A 26,322-nucleotide genomic window follows, 5' to 3' on the forward strand; every position below is an offset into this window, starting at 1 on the left:
ATTTTCAAAACAAAGCTGAAACATCTTCATTTCCCCAAAGCCATAAAAGATGAAAACTTGCTTCTGCCGTGAAGTAAACTCTTTGTATTCTAATCCCATAGAAGGCCTCAAATGCAGTAAAATTCTAAGGTCTCGCCCCTTCCCCTCCGCCCCCAATGCTTTAATGTTGTTCATAGAACAGCTTATTGTGCATGAGCATAAAATGAATTTTGCAGTTCACCTTTTCTGTTACTCAATGGAATTATTTAATTATATTTCTAAGTACTTAATGCATCCAGATACTACAGTAATAGGTATCTTTTTATAAATGTGTTTTAATAATCATGAGTAGGTTAGAACTCATTATTATTGCTAATTGTGATGTTTTCTGAGTTGCTAGGTTTAACTTATTGTGTATTTGAGTCATTCAAGTTTATGGTAAATGAGCCAGTTCCTGGGTTGGCGGTACTCCCACAGCAAGTTCAAAGCACACGTGAACAACACTGTTTGTTTTTTACATGTGCTTCCATGTGAAAGTTTTTTCCTCCCAGAAGGCTCAGTATTATGAATTGGAAATTCAGTAGGGAAAACCAGTTGCTGCAGTATTAGTGGAGGTCTTCTGTGCAGTAAAGTTCATAATAACCATGAGAAGAAGCAAGCAAAATCAGCTGGTGTCGAAGTCTAGTCTCTTCTCTCCCTTTAAGAGGTGGTGATATACACACCCAGAGTAAAATAAATAAATCCACGCAGCAAGATTCCAGGAAAAGGGGAGCCCTGTGCATGAGTCATGCTGTACAGTTATTGCTGGTCCTTCCAGTGGACTGCTGGATCCAGGGATGCTGCCAGGAGTAGGGTCTTCTCTCCATGACAGAATCTCTGCATCCATTGATCTCTTTGTTTAGAGAGGTGGGGCGAGTTTTTTACCTGCCTTTATGCATTGGATCACACAGTTGGTGTGACCTGTGCTAGGAAAATGATCTGGTATTAACTACTAGTTTGTTGCCCGCCCTAGCAAAGCTTCAGTTGACTTTTTGTTCACACCAGGGTCTTTAACACCACTTGAAGGGATCTGGGGAGGAGTTGGGAGTCACTGGCAATGTGTCACAGTCAGGGCATATCCCTCTAATGTAGACACAGACTATATGATGTGGTGTTGTAGTTCTGATTGCAATTAAACCATGGAAAGATCTGTAAATGTGTCCAGGTTGTAAAGGCTGAGGTGGGAGAAGCCATATGATACTAGTTATCATCTACAGATCCTCTTGCGTGAGCAGAAAGGGTCCTAACTGCTTAAAATGCTGCCTTAAAACTGTACAGGGCTTACGTGATTGTGTGCTGTATTTTAATGGTTCTCAAACGCGCACACACAGTGGACCACTTGCAAAGTTCCTCTTGTGACTCACCTTCCCCTCCCACTTCCGATTCCACACCTTCCACTTGGCAACTGGAGCCTGGTTAATTGAAAAAGTCATTAGGATAATATTAACGAGATGAAATAATTGCAATGGGTGCAGCTGCTCTTCTGCTTGGGAATATGGTCACAACTGAAATTACACTTAAGAAAGAATGACCAAAACAGGTGGTTAGGTTTGATGAGGAATGTGGTATAAATGACTAGACCAGGGGTGGGAAAACTTTTTGGCCCGAGGGCCACATCTGGGTGGGGAAATTGTATGCAAGGTCATGAATGTAGGGCTGAGGCAGTGGGTTGGGGTGCGGGAGGGAGTGCAGGGTGTGGGAGGGGGTGTGGTGTGCAGGAAGGAACTCAGGGCAAGGGGTTGGGGTGCAGGAGGGGGTTCAGGGTGGGGTGCAGCAGGGAGCTCAGGGCAGGGGGTTGAGAGCTCAGGGTAGGGGGTTGGGGTGCAGAAGGGGGTGCGGCATGTGGGAGGGGGCTCAGGGCAGGGGGTTGGAGTGCAGGAAGGGTGCAGCAGTGTAGCCTATAGGACTAACCTGCTTGCTTGTGTGTGTGTGTATGTATGTATGTATGTATGTGTGTGTATATATATATATATATATATATATATATAAAAATATACACACTTTTCTTATAGTTTAAGTATTTGGTTTATTGTAATAGGTTTATAATTTATATTAAAGTAAGTTTGACTTTAATGCAAGAGACCTACAGGCCATATCCTGCATGTTAAGCTAAGGCAAAGTTAGCACATCTGTATTAAGACTTTTACCCAGAAAAGTAAAGTTGACCTATATCTTGTTACCTAAATAGATGAGTACCCACGCCTATGTCTATGACCTTTTATCTAGACCAATAGACAATGGAGAATGGCATAGGGGGTCTTTCAGTGTTGTACCCACAGACTTAACAAGTACACCACAAGAGACTGATGTGCGTACATACCTGTCATCAATACACACCTATATATTAGCCTATGGGGTAAGTGTACCCTAACATTTCTGTGGGTGAGGAATGAAATTTGGGCATAAGAGGAAGGATTTCCGGCATTTGCCCTATAAAAGAAGTGACCCACCTCAATAGAGTACTCCATTTCTCACTTACTTACTTCCTCCACTCTATTGTGAAATCTGCCATATTTAATGGAGTCTTAACGTTTTATCCTGAAGGAGTCCCAAAATGTTCCACAAAGTATATGGGGTTCCCTTCACTCACCACTCAAATGCAGCCACCACCTGGTGTGGGATATGGAAATGGTTTAAGAGTGGACAGTAATGATATACAGAAATCTGGGACAGGATGTGAAGAAGAATCTCTCTGCAATTGAAAATGGAAGTGCTAGAAGTGGCAAGTGTGGAGTTGTCACTTGTGAGAGTGTAGATTGTGGTGGCTTATCCCAGGGAAGGAAGCGGCCCTTCCCTCTGTTATCTTCTGACTGAGGATGTGACTGTCGGATGCTCTTTACCCTCTCCAGACTTTATGAACAAGCGCTATTGTGAGCTGGGGTTATAGCCTTCTGGCATATCCTCCAATCAGTAAATCAGAGTAACTAAAGAATGTTTCATTGCACTACACCTTCCTTTTTTCCAAGAAGTGTTGTAGCTCTGTGAGTGACTACACTTTGCTAGTGTGATTTGAAACTCTCTGAGTGGATAGCAGGGTGTGGGAGACCAGAATTGAAAATACTCTAATTGCTTTTGCTTCCAGGCTGGGATATTGTTGGTGGAAAAGTGCCTGGGGCTCCAATCTCTATTTGTCACTGCAGCAGTGTCAATACAGAACCTGTCTGGTCCTTAAAACTAATTCTGGGCATAAGCCCAATTGTTGGTGAGGAAAATGATTAGCTTTTCAGGGCTATGAAGAATCTTCCAGATGCTGTTTGCCACCTAAGATAGGAAAAGCTGGTCTTCTTTTGTGCAGGCTTGTTTTTCAGTACCTCTGTAGATCACTGTTAGTTTTAGTTTTGTAACTGTGCCTAAAGGTGTGCGAGGTGCCTTGCAGAAACAAAAAGAGAGAGCTTAAAGCCAATACATCTAGACATGAGCAAGCATGTAAAAATAGGAAAAGAGGAGGGGATGAGGAAGCGTAGCAGTATTTCCATAAAGGCTGCTGTATTATGATCATGTGGTGGCTCAGTTTAGATGTGTGCACGTTTGAAGACTTTATAAACCGATAAATATACTGCTGATTTATTGGGTCCCCTCTCATGAGCATTGGAGAAAAACTGAGTCTTAGGGTATGTCTACACTACGGGATTACTCCGAATTTACAGAATTCGATTTTGGGCAACTGATTGTATAAAGTCAAGTGCATGCGACCACACTAAGAGCATTAATTCGGCAGTGTGCGTCCATGTACCAAGGCTAGCGTCGACTTCCGGAGCGTTGCGCTGTGGGTAGCTATCTCATAGTTCCTGCAGTCTCCCCCGCCCATTGGAATTCTGGGTTGAGATCCCAATGCCTGATGGGGCAAAAAACATTGTTGTTGGTGGTTCTGGGTACAGCTCCGTGAAAGCAATGGCAGACAACCGTTTCGCACTTTTTTTCCTGGGTGAACTGTGCAGATGCCATACCATAGCATGGAGCCTTCTCAGCTCAAGACAGCAGTAATGAACATTGTAAACACCTCACACATTATCGTGCAGTTTATGCTGAACCAGAACCTGGAAAACCAGGCGGGGAGGAGGCTGCGACTGCAGCACAGTAACGAGAGTGATGAGGACATGGACACGGACACAGAATTCTCTCAAACTGTGGGCCCCGGCGCTTTGGAGATCCTGCTGTTAATGAGGCAGGTTCTAGCCGTGGAACGCCAATTTTGGGCCCGGGAAACAAGCACAGATTGGTGGGACCGCATAGTGTTGCAGGTCTGGGACGATTCCCAGTGGCTGCGAAACTTTCGCATGCGTAAGGGCACTTTCATGGAACTTTGTGACTTGCTTTCCCCTGCCATGAAGCGCCAGAATACTAAGATGAGAGCAGCCCTCACAGTTGAGAAGCGAGTGGCGATAGCCCTGTGGAAGCTTGCAACGCCAGACAGCTACCTGTCAGTCGGGAATCAATTTGGAGTGGGCAAATCTACTGTGGGGGCTGCTGTGATGCAAGTAGCCAAAGCAATCACTAAGCTGCTGCTACCAAAGGTAGTGACTCTGGGAAATGTGCAGGTCATAGTGGATGGCTTTGCTGCAATGGGATTCCCTAACTGTGGTGGGGCGATAGATGGAACTCATATCCCTATCTTGGCACCAGAGCACCAGGCCACCCAGTACGTAAACCGCAAGGGATACTTTTCAATAGTGCTGCAAGCACTGGTGGATCACAAGGGACGTTTCACCAATATCAACGTGGGATGGCCGGGAAGAGTTGATGACGCTTGCATCTTCAGGAACACTACTCTGTTTAAACAGCTGCAGCAAGGAATTTACTTCCTAGACCAGAAAATAACCGTTGGGGATGTTGAAATGCCTATAGTTATCCTTGGGGACCCAGCCTACCCCTTAATGCCATGACTCATGAAGTCATACACAGGCAGCCTGGACAGTAGTCAGGAGCTGTTCAACTACAGGCTGAGCAAGAGTAGAATGGTGGTAGAATGTGCATTTGGACGTTTAAAGGGTTGCTGGTGCACATTACTGACTCGCTCAGACCTCAGCCAAACCAATGTCCCCATTGTTATTGCTGCTTGCTGTGTGCTCCACAATCTCTGTGAGAGTAAGGGGGAAACCTTTATGGCGGGGTGGGAGGCTGAGGCAAATCGCCTGGCCGCCGATTACGCGCAGCCAGACACCAGGGCGATTAGAAGAGCACACCAGGAAGTGCTGCGTGTCAGAGAAGCTTTGAAAACCAGTTTCATGACTGGCCAGACTACGGTGTGAAAGTTCTGTTTGTTTCTCCTTGATGAAAACCCGCCCCCTTGATTGACTCGTTCTCTGTAAGCAACCCACCTTCCCGCTTCGATCACAGCTTGCTTTCAAAGGAAATAAAGTCACTATTGTTTAAAAATCATGTATTCTTTATTAATTGATTATAAAAAGAGGGAGAGAACTGACAAAGTAGCCCGGGTGGGGTTTGGGAGGAGGATAGGAGGGAAGGAAAAGGCCACTTCAGAAGTTCAAAATAATGACAGCCTTTTGGTTGGGCTGTCCACTGGGGTGGAGTGGGTGGGTGCACGGAGCCTCCCCCCACGTGTTCTTACACATCTGGGTGAGGAGGCTAAGGAACATAGTGAGGGGGGGAAGGTGGTTATACAGGGGCTGCAGCGGCACTCTGTGATCCTGCTGCCGTTCCTGAAGCTCCACCAGACGCCGGAGCATGTCTGTTTGCTCCCGCAGCAGCCCCAGCGTTGCATCCTGCCTCCTCTGATCTTTCTGCCACCACCTCTCATCTCGAGCGTCCCTCATGTCCTCACGTTGGTCCCTCCTGTCCTCACGTTCACTGGCATCTTTCCTGTACTTTGATACCACGTCCTTCCACTCATTCAGATGAGCTCTTTCATTGCAGGTCGGTTCCATGATTTCAGAGAACATTTCGTCTCGTGTCCCTTTTTTCCGCTTCCTTATCTGAGATAGCCTTTGGGACAGAGGAGGAAGGCTTGAAAAATTTGCAGCTGCGGGAGGGAGGGAAAAAAGGGAGAGAAATATTTAAAAAGATACATTTTACAGAACAATGCTTATACTCTTTCATGGTGAACAACACTATTCATATTACATAGCACATATGATTTCAGTACAAGGTCGCATTTTGCATCTTAATGAGTGCCTGCGGCTTTGAGATCACAGATGCAGGTCCGGGCAACAGAATTCGGCTTGCGCGCGGCCATGGTAGGCCATTGTCTTTCGGCTTCTGCAGCCTTCATATATCCAGCACCCTCTTTTCCTACATACCAAGCAAAGCCCATTGAGTGCGGTGGTTTTCCTGTTAACATTTAGCAGCAGAAACTAACCCCCCTCCAGTCCAATTCTCTGGGATGATCGCTTTACCCCTCCCCCCGCCGTGTGGCTGGTATCAGGGAAGATCCCTGACAGTCAAACGCGAAAAGCTCAGCGCCAATCCCCCCCGCTTGGCTAACTGCAGGGAAGGATTTCTTTTCAGCCACAGGCAAACAGCCCAGTAGGAATGGCCATTTCTGTCCCCTTAATTAAATTCCCGTATTTCAACCAGGTTACCATGAACGATATCACTCTCCTGAGGATAACACAGTGAGATAAAGAACGGATGTTGCTTGAATGCTAGCAAGCACCAGGACCATACGCTGCCAGGCTTTGTCATGCAATGATACCAGATGACTTGCGACTAGCATGGCGTGGTCAAGTGTCCTACCATGGAGGACAGAATAAGGCTGCACTGCCCAGAAACCTTCTGGAAAGGCTTTTGGAGTACCTCCAGGAGAGCTTCATGGAGATGTCCCTGGAGGATTTCTGCTCCATCCCCAGACACGTTAACAGACTTTTCCAGTAGCTGTACTGGCCGCAAATGCATCCCAAGTCCTCAGGGCAAATTAATCATTAAAAAAAGCTTGCTTTTAAACCATGTTTTATATTTACAAAGGTAGGGTCACCAGAGGTCCCTTCCATGGCTTCGTGGTCTGGGATAATGCCTTGGGAGGGTTGGGAAGGTACTTCAGTCAGGCTGAGAAAAAGATCCCGGCTGTTGGGGAGAATGGAGTGCTGTGTGCTTTCCGCAAGCTCGTTGTCATCGTCCTCCTCATCTTCTCCGTCCGCAGAATCCTCAGGCATGGCTGAGATTATCCCCACCTCGGAAATCCACAGACGGGGCGGGGTAGTGGGGCAGCCCCCCCTAGAATTGCATGCAGTTCAGCATAGAAGCGGCATGTCTGCGGCTCTGCCCCAAACCTTCCATTTGCTTCTTTGGTTTTCTGGTAGGCTTGTCTGAGCTCCTTAACTTTCATGCAGCACTGTAGTGAGTCCCTATTGTGCCCTCTCTCCATCATGCCCTTGGAGATTTTTTTCAAATGTTTTGGCATTTTGTCTTTTGGAACGTAGTTCTGCTAGCATGGAATCCTCTCCCCCCATAGCGATCAGATCCAGTACCTCCTGTAGAGTCCAGGCTGGTGCTCTTTTTCGATTCTCGGATTGCATGGTTACCTGTGCTGATGAGCTCTGTGGGGTCACCTGTGCTCTCCACGCTGGACAAATAGGAAATGAAATTCAAAAGTTCGCAGGGCTTTTCCTGTCTACCTGGCCAGTGCATCCGAGTTCAGATCGCTGTCCAGAGCGGTCACAATGGTGCACTGTGGGATAGCTTCCGGAGCCCAATACCGTCGAATTGCGGCCACACTAGCCCTAATTCGAAATGGCAATGTCAATTTTGGCGCTACTCCCCTCATCGGGGAGGAGTACAGAAATCGATTTTAAGAGCCCTTTATGTCGAAGTAAATGGCTTTGTTGTGTGGATGGGTGCAGGGTTAATTCAATTTAACGCTGCTAAATTCGAACTAAACCATAGTGTAGACCAGGCCTTAAGGAGAGATCTGAGAGGATGGCTGGGAGGGTGTCCCTTGCTTAGGGAGAGAAGTAAAAGAATGCACGGAGGAGTCTGTGGGGAAAAGTAGATGAATGGGGTATCTAGATTGGCAATGCTGACAGCAGAGAGGGTGAGAGGTGCTAATAGACAAAGCTAGGTCAGATACATAGCCAGGGCTGGAGTTATGTATGGCCTTACTGATGGCAAATTTAACTAGCACATTGTTCACAAGATCACAGTACAGTGGACAGTTAGCTTCCAGGATACAATATTATTGTAGAATAAGATGGGATTCTGGTGATATTTAAAACCTCTGAATTGAGACTTGAGAGACCTGGTTCTATTCCTTGCTCTGCCACTAGCCTGCTGGGTGACCTTGAGCAAGTCACTTCAATTATCTGTGCCTCAGTTTCCTTATTTGTAAAATGGGGATAATGATACTGACCTCTTTTGAAAGGGTTTTGAGATCTGCTGATGAACTAGATGAGCTATGAGCTAGATTTTATTATTTGTGATACTGGAATTAATGTGATTTGGATTGGCCTGTCAGTCTAGTGGCAGCTTGACGTGTTGCCTTGTGGGGCACTGGAGTCCTGGTTCTGAGATTAGTCCCTCACATTCAGATCTCTTCTCCCATGAGGGGCTGAGCAAACTGCAGGCAGTCCATTGTTCTCTGACATACACAAAGAGAGATATTCAGCTGTTCTCTACCTGAAGCCAGACCCTGTCAACACACTGAGAGGAGTACAAGATGGGCTGGGCTGAGCCATGGAAGCCAAAGTTTAATTTAGCGATTAACTAGTTGCCATTGTACAGAGAGGCAAGAACCCGTCTATCTGAGAGCACTTTATAAAGGCCAAAGACATGCAGAGTATCATGTTGTGTGGACAAAACAGACTTGGATAAACTCTCTGATTAAAAACGGGGAGTGGTTTAGGTTCGTGTCTCTCTTATCAGTGAAGTATCCATCATTAAACATAGGGTACAGTTCCTCTCTGGGTTTGCAAGGCAGAGCTACGTATCTCATAGTAAGAGTGTCCTCCTTTTTGTCAACCCTTTCAACAATGATCCACTAGAGAGAAGCATAAAGCTGCACCATGGGTAAGTTTACCCCTCACCCCCTTCTTGTGTCAAAAATGTTTGAACTGTACTGCATAAGTGTAATATAAACAGAGCTCCCTGAAGGAGAGATCCATGTCCTTCTCTGTCTGTACAGTGCGGAGTGCACTGAGCAGTCAGTGAACAGCAGGACTGGTGCAGGAATCTACTAGTAAGTAAAACTCAATTTTTTTTCTTCACTGACAAAAAGGCTTCTTTGTTTTAATAAGAACTGACATGCCTTAGGATATTATAGTGAGATAACCAAGTGGAGACAAGGCACCTGTAGCTTTTACTGCAAAGTACCTAGGGAGGCTGGACCCTATATCCTTTGTCTGCGATGGATTTCACCTAGTTTACTTCATGGTAAAACTGCAGTGCCTTGTCTCCAGTATGTTTTGACATCAGGGTTGCTGCTGCCATGGTAAAAACACAGATTGTTTGTCAGTGAAGACATAGCTCAAGTGTGAGGGACCTCATAATTCTACAGTGACACCTGTTTTGAATCAAGAACCGCCTCAGGGGACCCCAACTCAGATCTAGGGAGTAGCCATGATGACACAAGGTAGTGTTGTCAAAGCAAAATGCTACTAGTCTGTGTCTAGCACACATGGACCCTGACCCCCTAAACTGACTGTTATTTGTTCAGAGCCCAATACTTGAACTGGAAAGGTACTCCAGAGTTAAAAATTTGCTGTTCTCTTTAAGGAACGTAGCTGCTGAGCTCCATCAGCTGGACCGCAGCACAGCAGTGCTTGGAATAAAAGGGCTTTTTGGGATGTGTGTGCAGTATTAGCATGGAGAGGCAGTGTTAAGCTAGCACGTGCACCATACTTGAGATGGTTTGGCTTATTTTAATACGAATCCCTGTTGGAGAGACTGTCTTACCCAACTTCCTCAAAATCCCTGCAGCAAGTGGCCAAGCAAAGAGCGCCCCCAGACGTTTAAATTTCAGTGCAATTTGCTAGCCCTGATGATGACGAGGGATGGTATTTTTAAAGGAGCCTAAAGAGTTGGTGGCCAAGTCTCACTGAATTTCAAACTCTTGTAGATGCCTTTTGAAAATTCCAGCCTACTCTCAAGTGATGGAGCAGGCCACCAGTGGGAGAGTGCTTAAGTCATGGTGATGACCCAAAGTGTGACTTACAAAGCAGTAAATACATTCTGTAGTAGAAAATGGAGTTGTTCTTCAAAGCTGAGCTGCTGCTTTAAAATAAGTGCTGTGTATTGGTCAGTAGCTGCTCTATTCCCATTCCTCCCATAGTGGCAAACAGCTAGTGTGAGCTCCAGTTGGACTGTAGAGATTTCCTTGTGGAAGATCCTCAGCGATCATAAACTACAAGAATGGCAATGTAGTTTTGGAGATGAATTGTTACAGGAAATAGAAATATTTCCCTCCCTCTTTATTTTAGGTTTTAAAGCTTGTGCCCTTCTGGTGAGCTCATTGATTCCACCGTTATATGCCAGTAAAATCTGTTGTACTTAAAACCCTTTGTAGCTCCCATCACCATCTTTCCAAGGGGAATGGCTGTTGGCTTAAGCACAGACCCTGGGATTTTTGGCTGATCATAAACCCACATGTGCGACCTTATTTTATAGCGTCAATTCATTAGAAGCATTTTATCCCACAACTGGTGTGTAACTGATTCTCCTTAAACAATTCAGTTGCCCAGCTGTCCTTATTAGGAAGCATCTGCATCATGTTGCTAAGGTGCCTGTATAAATCCTGTATATAACAACAATATTCTATGCTAGACTCTCACCTGAAAGAGGCTACTTCTCCATTATATATTGCATGCATTCAGTAAGTCCTTAAAATGCCCTTTCCTGGCCTGCTGTGCTTGAACAGCCTTTAACATATAAAAGCTTTGACTGGCATTGCTGAGTTTTGTAGGAGTTGCTGCCTGGGTTTGCTACTGCTACACCCTGGGGAGGGAGAAAAGTAGGTTTTAGGAGCCTCTCTAGTATAATCTAGGGAGGTAGTGTGGCCTAGTGGACGTGGATTCAGGAGATGTGGGGGTTCCATTCCCAGCTCTGCCACTGGTCTACTGGGTGACCTTGGGCAAGTTCCTACCCCTCTCTGTGCCTCATTTTCCCCATATGTCATAATGGGGATAATGATACGGATGTACAGTGCTTTGAAACCTCATGAAAGGTGTAAGGTATTGTTGTTGGTATTTTAAGAGATTATCGGATTGTTGAGCCTTGAATGAGCTGCTTATTTGATCCAGTCTGGCTAACTTAGTTTATTACTCTCCAGTTCTCAGGTGATCACTGTATTTTGTGGCAGTGCGCATTTGTAAGTCATTTTGTGGCCTGAAAGTTTTTATCTGGATGGGTGGTGTTCTGCCCTGTGCTCCCCTGCACTTGTCAGAAGCACCCTCTTCAGAAGGGGGTTGATCTCTTTAAACATATGCTGCTGCCTTGGAGTACGATACTTTCATGAACAATAGGCTGGTTAGCAGAATTTATTTTTTTCTTCTAGTCCAGTCATTAAATGCTGAGTATAAGCTTCTTACTTTGTCCCTCTTTGATGCAGAAGGTTGGATATATTTGTATGAAGAAGATACCATACCTGATATTAAGTATGCTATCAGTTGTTAATACCTTCATTTGTATCAATTTAAAAATAAAATGTCTTAGATAGAAAGCCAGTTATAAGAGTCAATCTGGTTCCAGATTTATCATAGGTACTTATATGGCTCCCACTGCTTTAGTATCTGAGCACCTAACAATGTGTCTATCCTCATCACACCCAGGAGAGGTAGGGCAGTGCTATTGTCCTGTTTTTACCGATAGATGAGTGAGGCATAGAGAGGCTAAGTGACTTGCATTAGGTCACTCTGGGAGTCTGTGGCAGAACAGGTAATTGAACCTGGGTCTCTCAAATCCCAAACTTGCACCTTAACCCCTGGACTACCCTTCCAAAGAGAAGTTGTTTCATTCCTTGGGCATAGCCTGTCTGTTTTATTTCCTTAGTGACATGAATGTGACATCATTTGCTTTTTCTTTTCTAGGTTTCCAGCAGATCTCTCATTTGTCTTCCTATGAAATTATACATCCACAGAGGTTAACAAGAGAGCGGCGAGCGGCCTCCAATTCCTCCTCACTACAGGTACTTTGAAGTGTTTAAAATCGTTCTCTGCTTCTGAATCAGCTCTGTCTAAACCTGGCCCTAAATTCAGTTAGTCCATCCCCTGAACAATGTAACTGCAAATGATTGCAAGTGTCCGGCCTCCCACAACATATGCAAGACATTGTGCTAGCTTTCAGATGATGGTGTTTAGTGCGTCATAGACCCATCAAGCCATGTAACTTCCCCACAGTAGGACAGAGTCTGTGCACTTTAAGGCACTTGAGGCTTAAACTGACTGTCAGTTGGTCAGGATTAACAGGATTTCTGTGACCAGGGCATGATGCTGTATCACAGATGCCTTGCAGCTGACTGCAGTGGTAAGCCAGTGCTTGCTCATGCTGTGATAATTAATGTTGTCACCAGTCAATTTGAAATGTCCCCTTAAATAAACAGATCCCAACCTACTGGGATAGTACCAGGCAGTGGAGAGAATAGGCCATAAAGGACCAGAACGTACATGCTGAAGGAAAAACTGCATTGTCCTTTCCCAGCTGAGGAGATTATATGAAAAGCACTAAGCTTCTTTCCAGGAAACTTAGAATCATGCTATTGATGGAATAATTAAACGCAGAAAGCTAATTTTGAAATAACTTTCTATGCATGAGTTAGAACCATGCTGGAATTTGTGTCTGGAGTGTCATGTGACATAACGGGATTACCCGTATTTTGTTTATGCCTGCAGTCTGAAATCAGCAAAATGATTAAGAATAGGAGTTTCTTTATTAGCTCAGTCTCTTGGGTTTTGTAGGTGTAGAAATGGCCAAGGCAGGCAATAATTTGCCTCACGGGTGTTCGGGAACTATATGTATGTGAACTGAGAACGAATGTGCATAGTGATGGCCTTAAGTAAACCCTCACGGATGAGTTATAGCAGCTCATAGACTCATAGACTTTAAGGTCAGAAGGGACCATTATGATCATCTAGTCTGACCTCCTGCACAACCCACCCACTCCTGTAACAAACCCCTAACCTATCCCTGAGCTATTGAAGTCCTCAAATCGTGGCTTAAAGACTTCAAGGTGCAGAGAATCATCTAGCAAGTGACCCGTGCCCCATGCTGCAGAGGAAGGCAAAAAACCTCCAGTGCCTCTGCCAATTTGCCCTGGAGGAAAATTCCTTCCCAACTCCAAATATGGCGATCAGTTAAACACTGAGCATGTGGGCAAGACTCACCAGCCAGCACCCAGGAAAGAATTCTCTGTAGTAACTCAGATTCTACCCCATCTAACATCCCATCACAGACCACTGGGCATATTTACCAGCTGAATATAAGGCCTTCCTTAACGGCAGGGCTGATGAAGGTGACATTAGTGGCACATTTAGAATAACCGGGCATGTGGTTGCTGTTTACTCCAGGGTTTCGGATGATGGCTGAGAGAGCATTTTTGTTATTACACCGTGTAAGTGTTCTCTCTTTTGTGTTCAGGACAAGATGTCATATGTCATTCATGTAGAGGGAAGGAAACACATACTTCACCTAGAAAAAAACAAGTAAGTGACTCGTCTTTCCCTCTGGCTTCTGGTAACTGTGCCCTGGGATTATTCACTTCCTATCAACTACATTAGATCTTTCCAGTCCTGGATGCTGTTTTCAGGTAACATGCTTTTTTCAGTCCTGAAGGTGGTGTGTCCAAAGTGTGTTTGCACATTAGCTCTGTTAAACTTGTACAGGAAAACAGTTGAAAGTGGACTAACTGTCCCTCCTTCCCTCCCATCCCCCCACAGTAGGGTACCAACTAAACATTTTTCTGAGCTGCTTTGATGATGTGGTGATCAACTTCAAGTACAGAAAGGCGGATCTGGGCAGGGATTAAAAGGACCCATCTCACTTCAAACAAAACACCTACCTTTTTTAGCTGCTGGCTTTTGACTTCTGCAGTTTTATTTTTAAATTCTTTCCCTTGTTGCTGTGGTCAAGGTCCATGCAAATGAGGACACTGGCTGTAAACACACTCTGAACATAGAGATATTTTTTTCTCTAGTCCTTGTACAGTGATTTTTAAGGGTTGTAACAACAATAGGTTAAAATCAGTCAGAAGTGTTTTTCTTAAGTTGATGTTCCTCATAATCAGCATGTTGTAATAATAAACAAAAGAGAGAACTTGGCCAAACTCACTAGGCTGTGGGGTCTCAGGCTGTCATTCATCAGATCCCTGGTCCTCAAAAGCATGGGGATTTGACTTCTCTGCTTTCTGGCTGCTTGGCCATCTTTGAATTCAGTACTGGGTCACCCTTTTAAAAAAATATTTCCCAATATGCTTTCCTCCAAAACTGGAGATAGAGAAGCCAGCCACAGCCAGTCAGCCTCTGACTGCTGCACTTTTCTATTCCCTGCCTTACAGCTAGTGAGCATTTAGCTCTGTTTTGATGTTTTCTCTTATCTTTTTGTGTTTCATCCCTGAGGAGGTGGTAGATTCTTGCATTAAATATCCTATTTCAGTACCTTGAGTTTTGCCATAGTATAGTTACATAGAGGAATAGGTCCTAGTAACTGCATAATTCCTCAGTGATTCATGGGTTTGTTTTTTTAATATCAGTTTCCTTATTTCAATACAGATTTTTCAGTACTACCACTATTGACAAGGATCTGTTTGTTTTCGTGTTGCATCAACATTTTTGTGTTTCTCCCCTCCCCTGCCCCCATTTTTTCAGAGAATTTTTACCCAAAGATTTCACCGTATATACCTACAGTGAGGAAGGGAAGTTGCAGTCTGAAAATCCGGACATGCAGGTGGGTTTTCTTTCTTTTGTATCCTTGTTGAAGCAGCGTGATTAGGACTTCATACATCTGCATTATTAAAGAGTGATGTATTAAGAAACTGACCGGAGTGTCTTCTAAAGGAGTAGGTTCTAATCTGCAAAATGCACAACACATTTCACTCCTCACCTGGGAAGAATCCTCGAGATTTAAGATGGGAATCTGGCCCCTGGCACGTAACACTAGAAAAATCACACTTTTCTGTGATGGGCAGGAGGGTGGGTATGCACTCACGTTTTATTTAAAAAACTGGATTTTTCGTGTGTGTGTGTGTGTGTGTGTTTTTAATCTGAATTTTTTAATTAAAAAAGGAAATACTAGTCTTGATTAGCCATTGAGCGTCTCTTCTGTTTATAGTCTGGTTATACTGGTGTTTCTACACTGTAAGTACAATAGCAACGTAATGTTTCTATTGTTCGCTGAACGCCACCTCCCCTTGCAGGGCATTGGTCCTGTCTGCCATGCATCAGAGCAATCGAGGGGGGCAAAACACCCTGTTGGCAGTTCACCTTAGTGACTGTCAGATATAACTCTTTATGGCACTTTGAAGCAGTATCAAACCAGATATAGAATATAACAACTTTCATGGACTGTTTTGCTCTTAGCCATATTCCTCCCCCAGCTGCTTGGATCATTAAATGTTTGTGATCCTATAGCACTAGTGGTCCATGCATTATAATCAGAACTACTTAACTAGAGAAAGTGCCCAACTCTTCTCCCCATATGGACTGCTTCCACCCCCGTTGCTTCACCAGATGGCCATTGGACATTACATTTTCAAAGAATGATTAACTGGTTTCATGGAACAAACACAAATGGTGTCTCATGTCATAACAAGTATATGCGCATTTTACTTTATCCACCCTTCCCTTGTTTAAAATGTCTGCTCTGTTGTTTGTGTGTGTGGTGTGATGCACACTATCTCTTGCTTGAAAATGGAGCAGTTGAGTCTTTTGTGGTTTTTTTGCCTTTCTATGGAAAGGCAGGTACTTGAATCAAAGGAGGAACACAGTTTGTGCTTACAGTGAGGCTTTAGTTCAGCCAGAGGCCATGACAAGCCCTGTTGCTCTGGGGATTATTACATGCTTTAAGAACTTTGTAAGGCACAAGGCCAAAGAACAAATGATTTCAGCCGCCTGACAACTACAGTGATCTCCAAAAATATGTCTGCTAGAGAACCTTAGAGCTACAGCTGCAATGCAGTGAACATTCTGTGTGGCACAGAATGAAATGCATTTGCTTTGTACTCACCCCCGAGGATAATTTTCAAAACAGGGCCAGGTTGAGTACAGAGCATGTTGGGCATGCCCCTGTATAGGTTTTTGAGATGGGGTGTGATGTAAATCTTGTGTATTTAGTAGGCTGTGAAACCACATGTTTCGCTCCCAGGGGATAGAATTGCTGCATTAGAATGGATCGTTTTGTGTCTTGTCCTGGGATCTCATTGGAAGTCAGGCTTGAGTGGATAATGGCTTTCATCTGGCATTGTTCTGTTTTCGTGACAATGCCTCATCAGGGATGGTCGAGGCATGCTTAGGCAGCACAGAGTGTCTGTCCATTGGCAATAATAGCAGATGTTTACCTCACTCTAGCCAGAGAGAGGCTATACACAAGCCAAAGGGTGTATCATGCAAAATTCATTCCTGGAAGGCTGACTGGTTGACTGGCAGGGCTTAAATTCAGTTGGAGCTGACCAGAGCGGAGCTCCAGTAAATATTTTCAAACCTGCAGGAGCCTCGGTGCCTGGAAATACTCGGGGAGAATTTAAGCCCTGCTCACTGGCTCACAGCAACTGGGCTGAGCTTAAGATATTTATTGTGGGTGGAGTGGGAAGGGGACAACAAACAACACTGAAGTTGGACAGCTCAGCTTCAAGTCTAGAGACTGTTCACAGATGATGTTGGTTGATTAATATTAGAACAGACATTAGGAGCGTAGACTTAAGTGTAGACATACCTGTAAAATCGTAAAACTCTATAGCCTCTGTAGCCTTTCAGTGTAGACCAATGGTTTTCAACCTTTTTTCATTTGCACAATCCTAAAAAATTTCAAATGGAGGTGCGGATCCCTTTGGAAATGTTAGATCTAGTCTGCAGACTCCCAGGGGTCTAGAGACCATAGATGGAAAACCACTGGTGTAGACACTACTTACACTGAGGGATGGGATTCTCCCATCAGTGTAGCTAATCCACTTCTCTGAGATGTGGTATCTAGTTTGACAGAAGAATTCTTCCGTCAACCTAGCACTGTCTACACAGGGACTTAGGTTGGCTTAACTACTCCGCTTAGAGGATGGATTTTTCACATCCCTGAGTGATGTAGTTATGGTGACCTAATTTTCTAGTGTAGGCCAGGCCTAAGAGTATATTTGCTACTGTTCAGGTAAGTGAGCTAATGGGGTGGGATTTAGGCCTGGTCTGCACTAGAAAATTAGGTTGCCATAACTGTGTTGCTCAGGGGTGTGAAAAATCCATATGTCTGAGTGGCGTATTTAAGCTGACCAAAGTCCCTGTGGAGACTGCTAGGTCAATGGAAGAATTCTTCCATTGACCTAGCTGCTGCCTCTTGGGGAGGTAGATTACCTACACCCCGGGCTTAAATTCTCATAGAGTATTTCATAGAATATCAGGGTTGGAAGGGACCTCAGGTGGTCATCTAGTCCAACCCCCTGCTTAAAACAGGACCAATTCCCAACTAAATCCCCAAATTGCCCCCTCAAGGATTGAACTCACAACCCTGGGTTTAGCAGGCCAATGCTCAAACCACTGAGCTAGCACTCCTCCCCTTCTTATTTCCCAGAGCCCTCCCCATGCCAGGAAAACTCCAGGGAGGTTGAAAATATTTACTGGAGCTCTGCTCCAGACAGCTCCAGCTGAATTTAAGCCCTACCTACACTGACAGGGGACTTGTACGTAGTGTCTACACGGAAGTGCTACAACGGTGCAGCTACACCGCTGTAATGTTTTAAGTGTAGATGTCCCTTAGACAATTCAGTAGTGCTGAATTGCTGGTCCTGTTGGGCTGTGAAATGGACCTGCAATTATGGTACTAGGAGGCTGGCTTTCATTGTGTTTAATAATAATACAAGCCTCCTAGAGCATCTGGTATTTAGATTAACTCCACATGTTTACCTGTGTGGAGGATAAACACATGTGTGGCACCATCCCATGCACATACTTCTTCAGGTTAGAGAAGGAGATCTCATCCTACCGCAGCAAGGTGAACAATAGCAGCAGCAGTTGTAGTCAGATGCATTGTGTATATATAGAACTAATACATAATTAATTTATTTTTTCCCTTAGGATCACTGCCACTATCAGGGATATGTGGAGGGGATACCAGATTCCATTGTTGCTGTCAGCACTTGCTTTGGACTCAGGTAACAGAACTCTTCTTGTGTATGTAGTTATCACAACTATGCATTGTTATAATCCAATTCTCTGAAACAGAATCTTATTCTCCTGTTGACTTAATTAGTTTTGAGCCAAACTATTTCATCTGTTGGTGCTGGGCTGCATGAGAGTATTGTGTTTAATTAACACCATCATGTTTTTGCAGTCTTTTGTTGATACAAAACTAACAAATATTTTGATTAAAACAAAATTATTTGATTGGTATGACTACCATTTGTCCTCAAAAATTCCAATCCAGAATTCCTCCCAACCCCTCCAAAACAACTAACTTTACTGTTCAGCCATCAGTAAATCCAACAGAAATTGTTGCATCTGTAGTTCTTAGTATTTTTACAGTCTTGTATAGAAAGTTAATTTAAATGATCATTTTTGTATTGTATGCAATTATTCTTTAGTGTTAAGGAGTTTTTAAATAAATTCTTGATTAGCAATTTTACTGAGACTTGACACTTAAAGTGTTTTATGATCAACTTTAATTTGAAAAATCCTTGACCTGAGATAATTTCAGCACCTTTAGGATTTTCTTGATTTGTCTATTGACATTCACATCACTGTTCTTTACTGCTTTGCTGTTGCAGAAATGTAAATGGCAACAACATTAACTGAAACATTTCTGTTTTCAGAGTTGGTGATTAAGGCCCCAATACTGCAAACTCTTATGAATACGCTTAACATGGCACACATGGATTGTTCCACTGAAGTCTTGAGGCTGCTTGCATGCTCAAAGTTAAGCACAGCGCACAAGTGTCTGCAGGAGTGGGGCCTAGATTTGTTCTATATTTGTTTCTATAAGATGTTTGTTGTTCCCGCCCCCATCCTTCCCAAACGTCTTGATAACGGCAGCCTCTGGATTTAGTCTAGTAGTTGCTTGGCGGTAATGCGTATTAATCCGATTGTTAGGGGACTGCTGCAAGTGGAAAATGTCACGTATGGAATTGAGCCAATGGATTCCTCCTCTGGCCTCAAACACATTATATATCGAATGGAGAATGTGAAGAAGAAGCCCATGATGTGTGGAGTTAACAACACAGCCCCTGAAAGAGAACACACAGAGGATGAGCATCCTCCCAGCATGACTCAGTTGCTGCGAGTGAGTATTCTAGTGTCCTCTCTGCACTGCAATTTGGAATTGCTTTTATGACTGTTCAATTAATAAGATGGAAATGGTGTATCAGGTTTCTCTCAGAGCTTACCACAGTTAAGGATTCTGACTCAGGCATTTTTCTACCTGCTGTAAGAACTCCATAAGTCTATCATATTTGAACAAAATGGTTACAGTTTCCTCCAGGCTGTATTAGTACAAAAGAAGTAGCAAGGTTGCTGTAGGATAGATTGAGGTGTGTTGACAGAGCTGCATGATGGGGGATGATGAGGGCAGGAATGCTGCTATCTGGTCTGAGGCTCATCAGCAGAGTTCTGTGTCAGAAGCCAGAATGGCTGAAACTAGGACTGTTACACCATTCTCATAACCATCAAAGTAACAAAGTTTGTTCAAGGTTTCTTGTTTCACTTAAAGTTTAAATTTGAACTAAAAAGATGGTAGCAATAAAATGTGTGAGGCATGTGAAAAACATGTATGCTTATTCTCTTTACAGCATTTGTTAGCAGCTACTGACAATTAATATTGATCACAGCTACTGCCATTTTCCCTACTTCACCTACAGAGAAGTATACGTTGCCTTTCTAAAAAAAACATGAATGGGAATAAAAAAAATCCCTTACTTTCAAAATTTAGCAGGACTTACTGGTTATGTGGCCAGTCTTTAGTCAAAAACATGTACAGAGCAATTATTACTTCGCATGAGGTTTTTTTATTTGGCTTTGTCTTTTGGGTGTGTATTGGATGTGCAGAAAGAATAGCAAACATGGCAGGCGACCAGCTTGGCTTAACAAAGAAATCTTTGGTGAGCTTAAAGACGAAAAGGACGCTTACAAGAAGTGGAAACTTGGACAGATGACTAGGGAGGAGTATAAAAATATTGCTTGAGCATGCAGGGGTGTAATCAGGAAGGCCAAAGCACAATTGGAGTTGGATCTAGCAAGGGATGTGAAGGGTAGTAAGGGCTTCTACAGGTATGTTAGCAACAAGAAAGAGGTCAGGAAAAGTGTGGGACTCTTACTGAATGGAGGAGGCAACCTAGTGACCGATGATGTGGAAAAAGCTTGAAGTATTGAATGCTTTTTTTGCCTCGGTCTTCACATCTGCCAAGATCAGATCCCAGACTGCTGCACTGGGCAGCACAGTATGGGGAGGGGGTGAGCAGTCCTCAGTGGTGAAAGAACAGGTTAAGGACTATTTAGAAAAGCTGGACATGCACAAGTCCATGGGGCTGGATCTAATGCATCTGATGATGCTGAGGGAGTAGGCTGAAGTGATTGCAGAGCCATTGGCCATTATCTTTGAAAACTCTTAGCGATCGGGGGATGATTGGAAAAAGGCTAATGTAGTGCCCATCTTTAAAAAAGGGAAGAAGGAGAATCTGGGGAACTAAAGCCTCAGTCCCTGGAAAAATCATGGAGTAGGTCCTCAAGGAATCCATTTTGAAGCACTTGGAGGAGAAGAAGGTGATCGGGAACTGTCAACATGGATTCACTAAGGGCAAGTCATGCCTGACCAACCTGATTGCCTTCTATGATGAGATAACTGGCTCTGTGGATATGGGGAAAGCGGTGGATGTGATATATCTTGACTTTATCAAAGCTTTTGATACGGTCTCCCACAGTATTCTTGCCAGCAAGTTAAAAAAGTATGAATTGGATGAATGGACTATAAGGTGTATAGAAGGCTGGCTAGATCGTCAGGCTCAACGGGTAGTGATCAACAGCTCAATGTTAGTTGGCAGCCGGTATCAAGCGGAGTGCCCCAAGCGTTGGTCCTGGGGCCGGTTTTGTTCAACATTTTCATTAATGATCTGGATGATGGGGTGGATTACACCCTCGGCAAGTTTGTGGATGACACTAAGGTTGGGGGAGAGGTAGATACGCTAGAGGGTATGGATAGGGTCCAGAGTGACCTAGAGAAATTGGATTGAGCCAAAAGAAATCTGATGAGGTTCACCAAGGACAAGTGCAGAGTCCTGCACTTAGGACGGAAGAGCCTCATGCTCTGCTATAGGCTGGGGACCGACTGGCTAAGCGGCAGTACTGCAGAAAAGGACCTGGGGATTACTGTGGACGAGAAGATGGATATGAGTCAACAGTGTGCCCTTGTTGCCAAGAAGGCTAATGGCATATTGGGCTGCATTAATAGGAGCAGGAAGAGATTATTCCCCACTCTTCGGCACTGTTGAGGCCACATCTGGAGTATTGCATCCAGTTTTGGTCCCCCCACTACAGAAGGGATGTGGACAAATTGGAGAGAGTCCAGTGGAAGGCAACGAAAATGATTAGGGGGCTGGGGCACATGATTTATGAGAAGAGGCTGAGGGAACTGGGCTTATTTAGTCTGCAGAAGAGAAGCGTGAGAGGGGATTTGATAGCAGCCTTCAACTACCTGAAGTGGGGTTCCAAAGAGGATCGAGGTGGCAGATGACAGAACAAGAAGCAGTGGTCTCAAGTTTCAGTGGGGGCGGTCTAGGTTGGATATTAGGAAAAACTATTTCACTAGGAGGGTGATGAAGCACTGGAATGGGTTACCTAGGAAGGTGGTGGAATCTCTAGCCTTAGAGGTTTTTAAGGCCTGGCTTGACAAAGCCCTGGCTGGGATGATTTAGATTTAGGTTCTAGGACTGGAAGGGACCTAGAGAGGTCATTGAGTCCAGTCCCCTGCCCTCATGGCAAGACCAAATACTGTCTAGACCATCCCTGATAGACATTTATCTAACCTACTCTTAAATATCTCCAGAGATGGAGATTCCACAACCTCCCTAGGCAATTTATTCCAGTGTTTAACCACCCTGACAGTTAGGAACTTTTTCCTAATGTCCAACCTAAATCTCCCTTGCTGCAGTTTAGGCCCATTGCTTCTTGTTCTATCCTTAGACGCTAAGGTGAACAAGTTTTCTCCCTCCTCCTTATGACACCCTTTTAGATACCTGAAAACTGCTATCATGTTCCCTCTCAGTCTTCTCTTTTCCAAACTAAACAAACCCAATTCTTTCAGCCTTCCTTCATAGGTCATGTTTCTCAAGACCTTTAATCGTTCTTGTTGCTCTTCTCTGGACCCTCTCCAATTTTTCCACATCTTTCTTGAAATGCGGTGCCCAGAACTGGACACAATACTCCAGTTGAGGCCTAACCAGCGCAGAGTAGAGTGGAAGAATGACTTCTCACAACACACCTGTTAATGCATCCCAGAATTACGTTTGCTTTTTTTGCAACAGCATCACACTGTTGACTCATATTTAGCTTGTGGTCCACTATAACCCCTAGATCCCTTTCTGCTGTACTCCTTCCTAGACCGTCTCTTCCCATTTTGTATGTGTGAAACTGATTTTTCCTTCCTAAGTGGAGCACTTTGCATTTGTCTTTGTTAAACTTCATCCTGTTTACCTCAGACCATTTCTCCAATTTGTCCAGATCATTTTGAATTATGACCCTGTCCTCCAAAGCAGTTGCAATCCCTCCCAGTTTGGTATCATCTGCAAACTTAATAAGCGTACTTTCTATGCCAATATCTAAGTCGTTGATGAAGATATTGAACAGAGCCGGTCCCAAAACAGACCCCTGCAGAACCCCACTTGTTATACCTTTCCAGCAGGATTAGGAACCATTAATAACTACTCTCTGAGTACGATTATCCAGCCAGTTATGCACCCACCTTATAGTAGCCCCATCTAAATTGTATTTGCCTAGTTTATCGATAAGAATATCATGTGAGACCGTATCAAATGCCTTTTACTAAAGTCTAGGTATACCATATCCACTGTTTCTCCCTTATCCACAAGACTCGTTATCCTATCAAAGAAAGCTATCAGATTGGTTTGACACAATTTGTTCTTTACAAATCCATGCTGGCTATTCCCTATCACCTTACCACCTTCCAAGTGTTTGCAGATGATTTCCTTAATTACTTGCTCCATTATCTTCCCTGGCACAGAAGTTAAACTAACTGGTCTGTAGTTTCCTCGGTTGTTTTTATTTCCCTTTTTATAGATGGGCACTATATTTGCCCTTTTCCAGTCTTCTGGAATCTCTCCTGTCTCCCATGATTTTCCAAAGATAATAGCTAGAGGCTCAGATACCTCCTCTATTAGATCCTTGAGTATTCTAGAATGTATTTCATCAGGCCCTGGTGACTTGCAGGCATCTAACTTTTCTAAATGATTTTTAACTTGTTCTTTTTTTATTTTATCTTCTAAACCTACCCCCTTCCCATTAGCATTCACTATGTTAGTCATTCCTTCAGACTTCTCGGTGAAGACCGAAACAAAGAAGTCATTAAGCATCTCTGCCATTTCCAAGTTTCCTGTTACTGTTTCTCCCTCCTCACTGAGCAGTGGGCCTACCCTGTCCTTGGTCTTCCTCTTGCTTCTAATGTTTTGATAAAAAGTCGTCTTGTTTCCCTTTATTCCCATAGCTAGTTTGAACTCATTTTGTGCCTTTGCCTTTCTAATCTTGCCCCTGCATTCCTGTGTTGTTTGCCTATATTCATCCTTTGTAATCTGTCCTAGTTTCCATTGTTATATGACTCCTTTTTATTTTTTAGATCATGCAAGATCTCGTGGTTAAGCCAAGCTGGTCTTTTGCCACATTTTCTATCTTTCCTACCCAGCGGAATAGCTTGCTTTTGGGCCCTTAAATAGTGTCCCTTTGAAAAACTGCCAACTCTCCTCAGTTGTTTTTCCCCTCAGTCTTGATTCCCATGGGACTTTACCTATCAGCTCTCTGAGCTTACCAAAATCTGCCTTCCTGAAATCCATTGTCTCTATTTTGCTGTACTCTCTTCTACCTTTCCTTAGAATTGCAAACTCTATGATTTCATGATCACTTTCACCCAAGCTGCCTTCTACTTTCAAATTCTCAATGAGTTCCTCCCTATTTGTTAAAATCAAGTCTAGAACAGCTTCCCCCCAGTAGCTTTTTCAACCTTCTGAAATAAAAAGTTGTCTGCAATGCAGTCCAAGAACTTATTGGATAGTCTGTGCCCTGCGGTGTTATTTTCCCAACATATATCTGGATAGTTGAAGTCCCCCATCACCTCCAAATCTTGGGCTTTGGATGATTTTGTTAGTTGTTTTAAAAAAAGCCTCATCCACCTCTTCCACCTGGTTAGGTGGCCTGTAGTAGACTCCTAGCACGACATCACCCTTGTTTTTTACCTCTTTTAGCCTAACCCAGAGGCTCTCGACACTTCCGTCTCCTATGTCCATCTCCACCTCAGTCCAAGTGTGTACATTTTTAATATATAAGGCAACACCACCTCCCTTTTCCCCCTGTCTATCCTTCCTGAGCAAGCTGTACCCATCCACACCAACATTCCAATCATGTGTATTATCCCACCAAGTTGCAGTGATGCCAACAATGTCATAGTTGTATTTATTTATTAGCACTTCCAGTTCTTCCTGCTTATTACCCATACTTCTCGCATTTGTATATAGGCATCTAAAATACTGGTTTGATCTTGCCTCCCAGTTTTTCCCTGACCCTCCTTTCTCTCTGCCATTATAGCCCACGCTCCCTCTTGTTTCCGACCCATCTCCCAGGTCTCCATGTTCCCCACTTACCAGTGGGCTTTGCTCACCTGTCCCCGTCAAACCTAGTTTAAAGCCCTTCTCACTAGGTTAGCCAGTCTGTGTCCAAATAGGGTCTTTCCCCTCCTCGAAAGGTGAACACCATCTCTGCCTAGCAGTCCTTCCTTGAATAGCATCCTGTGGTCGAGGAAGCCAAAGCCCTCTTGGTGACACCATCTTCGCAGCCAGGCATTCACCTCCATGATGCATCTGTCTCTGCCTGGGCCCCTACCTTTGACAGGAAGAATCTAAAAGAATACCACCTGCGCTCCAAACTCCTTCACTCGTACTCCCAGAGCCCTGTAGTCACTCTTGATCCGCTCAGTGTCACACCTCGCAGTATCATTTGTGCCCACATGGATGAGTAGCATGGGGTAGTAGTCAGAGGGCTGGATAATTCTCGACAATGCCTCTGTAACATTTCGGATATGGGCCTCCACCAGGCAGCATACCTCCCGAGATGAAATGTCAGGGCGACAGATGGGCACCTCTGTTCCCCTCAGGAGAGAGTCTCCGACCACCACTACCCTACGTTTCCTATTTGCAGTGGTGGCAGCAGACCTCCCAGCCTTAGGGGCACGAGGCTTCTCCTCCTTTACTGTAGGGAGTGATTCCTTCTCTCCTGTATCAAGAAGAGCATAACGGTTACCTATTACCATGGCGGGAGGGTTCGGAGCAGGGGTGGGGCACTGCCTGCTGCCAGACGTAACCAGCTGCCAGTGTCCCCCCTGAGCCATCTCCTCCTCCACCAATGGTGTGTCAGCAGTCCTGTGTACTGGGACAGCTACCTCAGCTATCTCCACATGGACACTGTCTAGGAATTGCTCGTGGATTCGGATGCTCCTCAACCTAGCCACCTCCTCCTGTAGCTCTCCCACCTGCTGCCTGAGAGATTCCACCAGAAGGCACCTTTCACGTTGGATGCCACCCCCAGCATCAGTAAGTGGAAATTGCAAGTTACTGTCCCTGCAAAACCACACCAGGATCTGGGTAGAAGCATCCATGCTCAGGTGCTCTGTCTGGCTACAGGCGCAGGTGGAGGAGACAGAAGCTGTGCTGGCACAGGTGTTGCGGGTCTTCCTAACCATCGTAAGCCTCCCTCTGTCAAACTCCCTCTCAAACTCCCCTGTCTGCAGCCCCCTGTCCACTCTGCTCCCCTGGTCGCTCTGCCTCTGGCTTAGTAGGGGTAGGTCCTGCTTTGAGCAGGAGATTGGACTAGATGACCTTCTGAGTCTCTCCCAACCCTAATCTTCTATGATTCTATGATTACATTAGTAAAGCACTTGTTTTACTGAGTGTGAAATATGAGCATGGATTAGGATGAGCTCACTTTGTTTATACAGATGAACTTGGTAAACTTGTAGTTGATT

General features: G+C 44.4%; 1 protein-coding gene across 1 annotated transcript in view; it reads left to right on the plus strand.

The window, feature by feature from the left end:
* ADAM9 (ADAM metallopeptidase domain 9) overlaps positions 1–26,322 on the plus strand; it is a 63,328-nt gene that overhangs the window by 7,755 nt on the left and 29,251 nt on the right. Inside the window, exons 2-6 of the mRNA XM_039523610.1 lie at positions 11,991–12,088; positions 13,537–13,601; positions 14,763–14,841; positions 18,171–18,247; positions 19,182–19,371. Coding sequence (XP_039379544.1) covers positions 11,991–12,088; positions 13,537–13,601; positions 14,763–14,841; positions 18,171–18,247; positions 19,182–19,371 — 509 coding nt within the window. The remainder of the gene's footprint in view (positions 1–11,990; positions 12,089–13,536; positions 13,602–14,762; positions 14,842–18,170; positions 18,248–19,181; positions 19,372–26,322) is intronic.

The sequence above is a fragment of the Mauremys reevesii genome, linkage group 2 (genome assembly GCF_016161935.1).
Source record: "Mauremys reevesii isolate NIE-2019 linkage group 2, ASM1616193v1, whole genome shotgun sequence".
NCBI classification, from domain to species: Eukaryota; Metazoa; Chordata; order Testudines; family Geoemydidae; genus Mauremys; species Mauremys reevesii.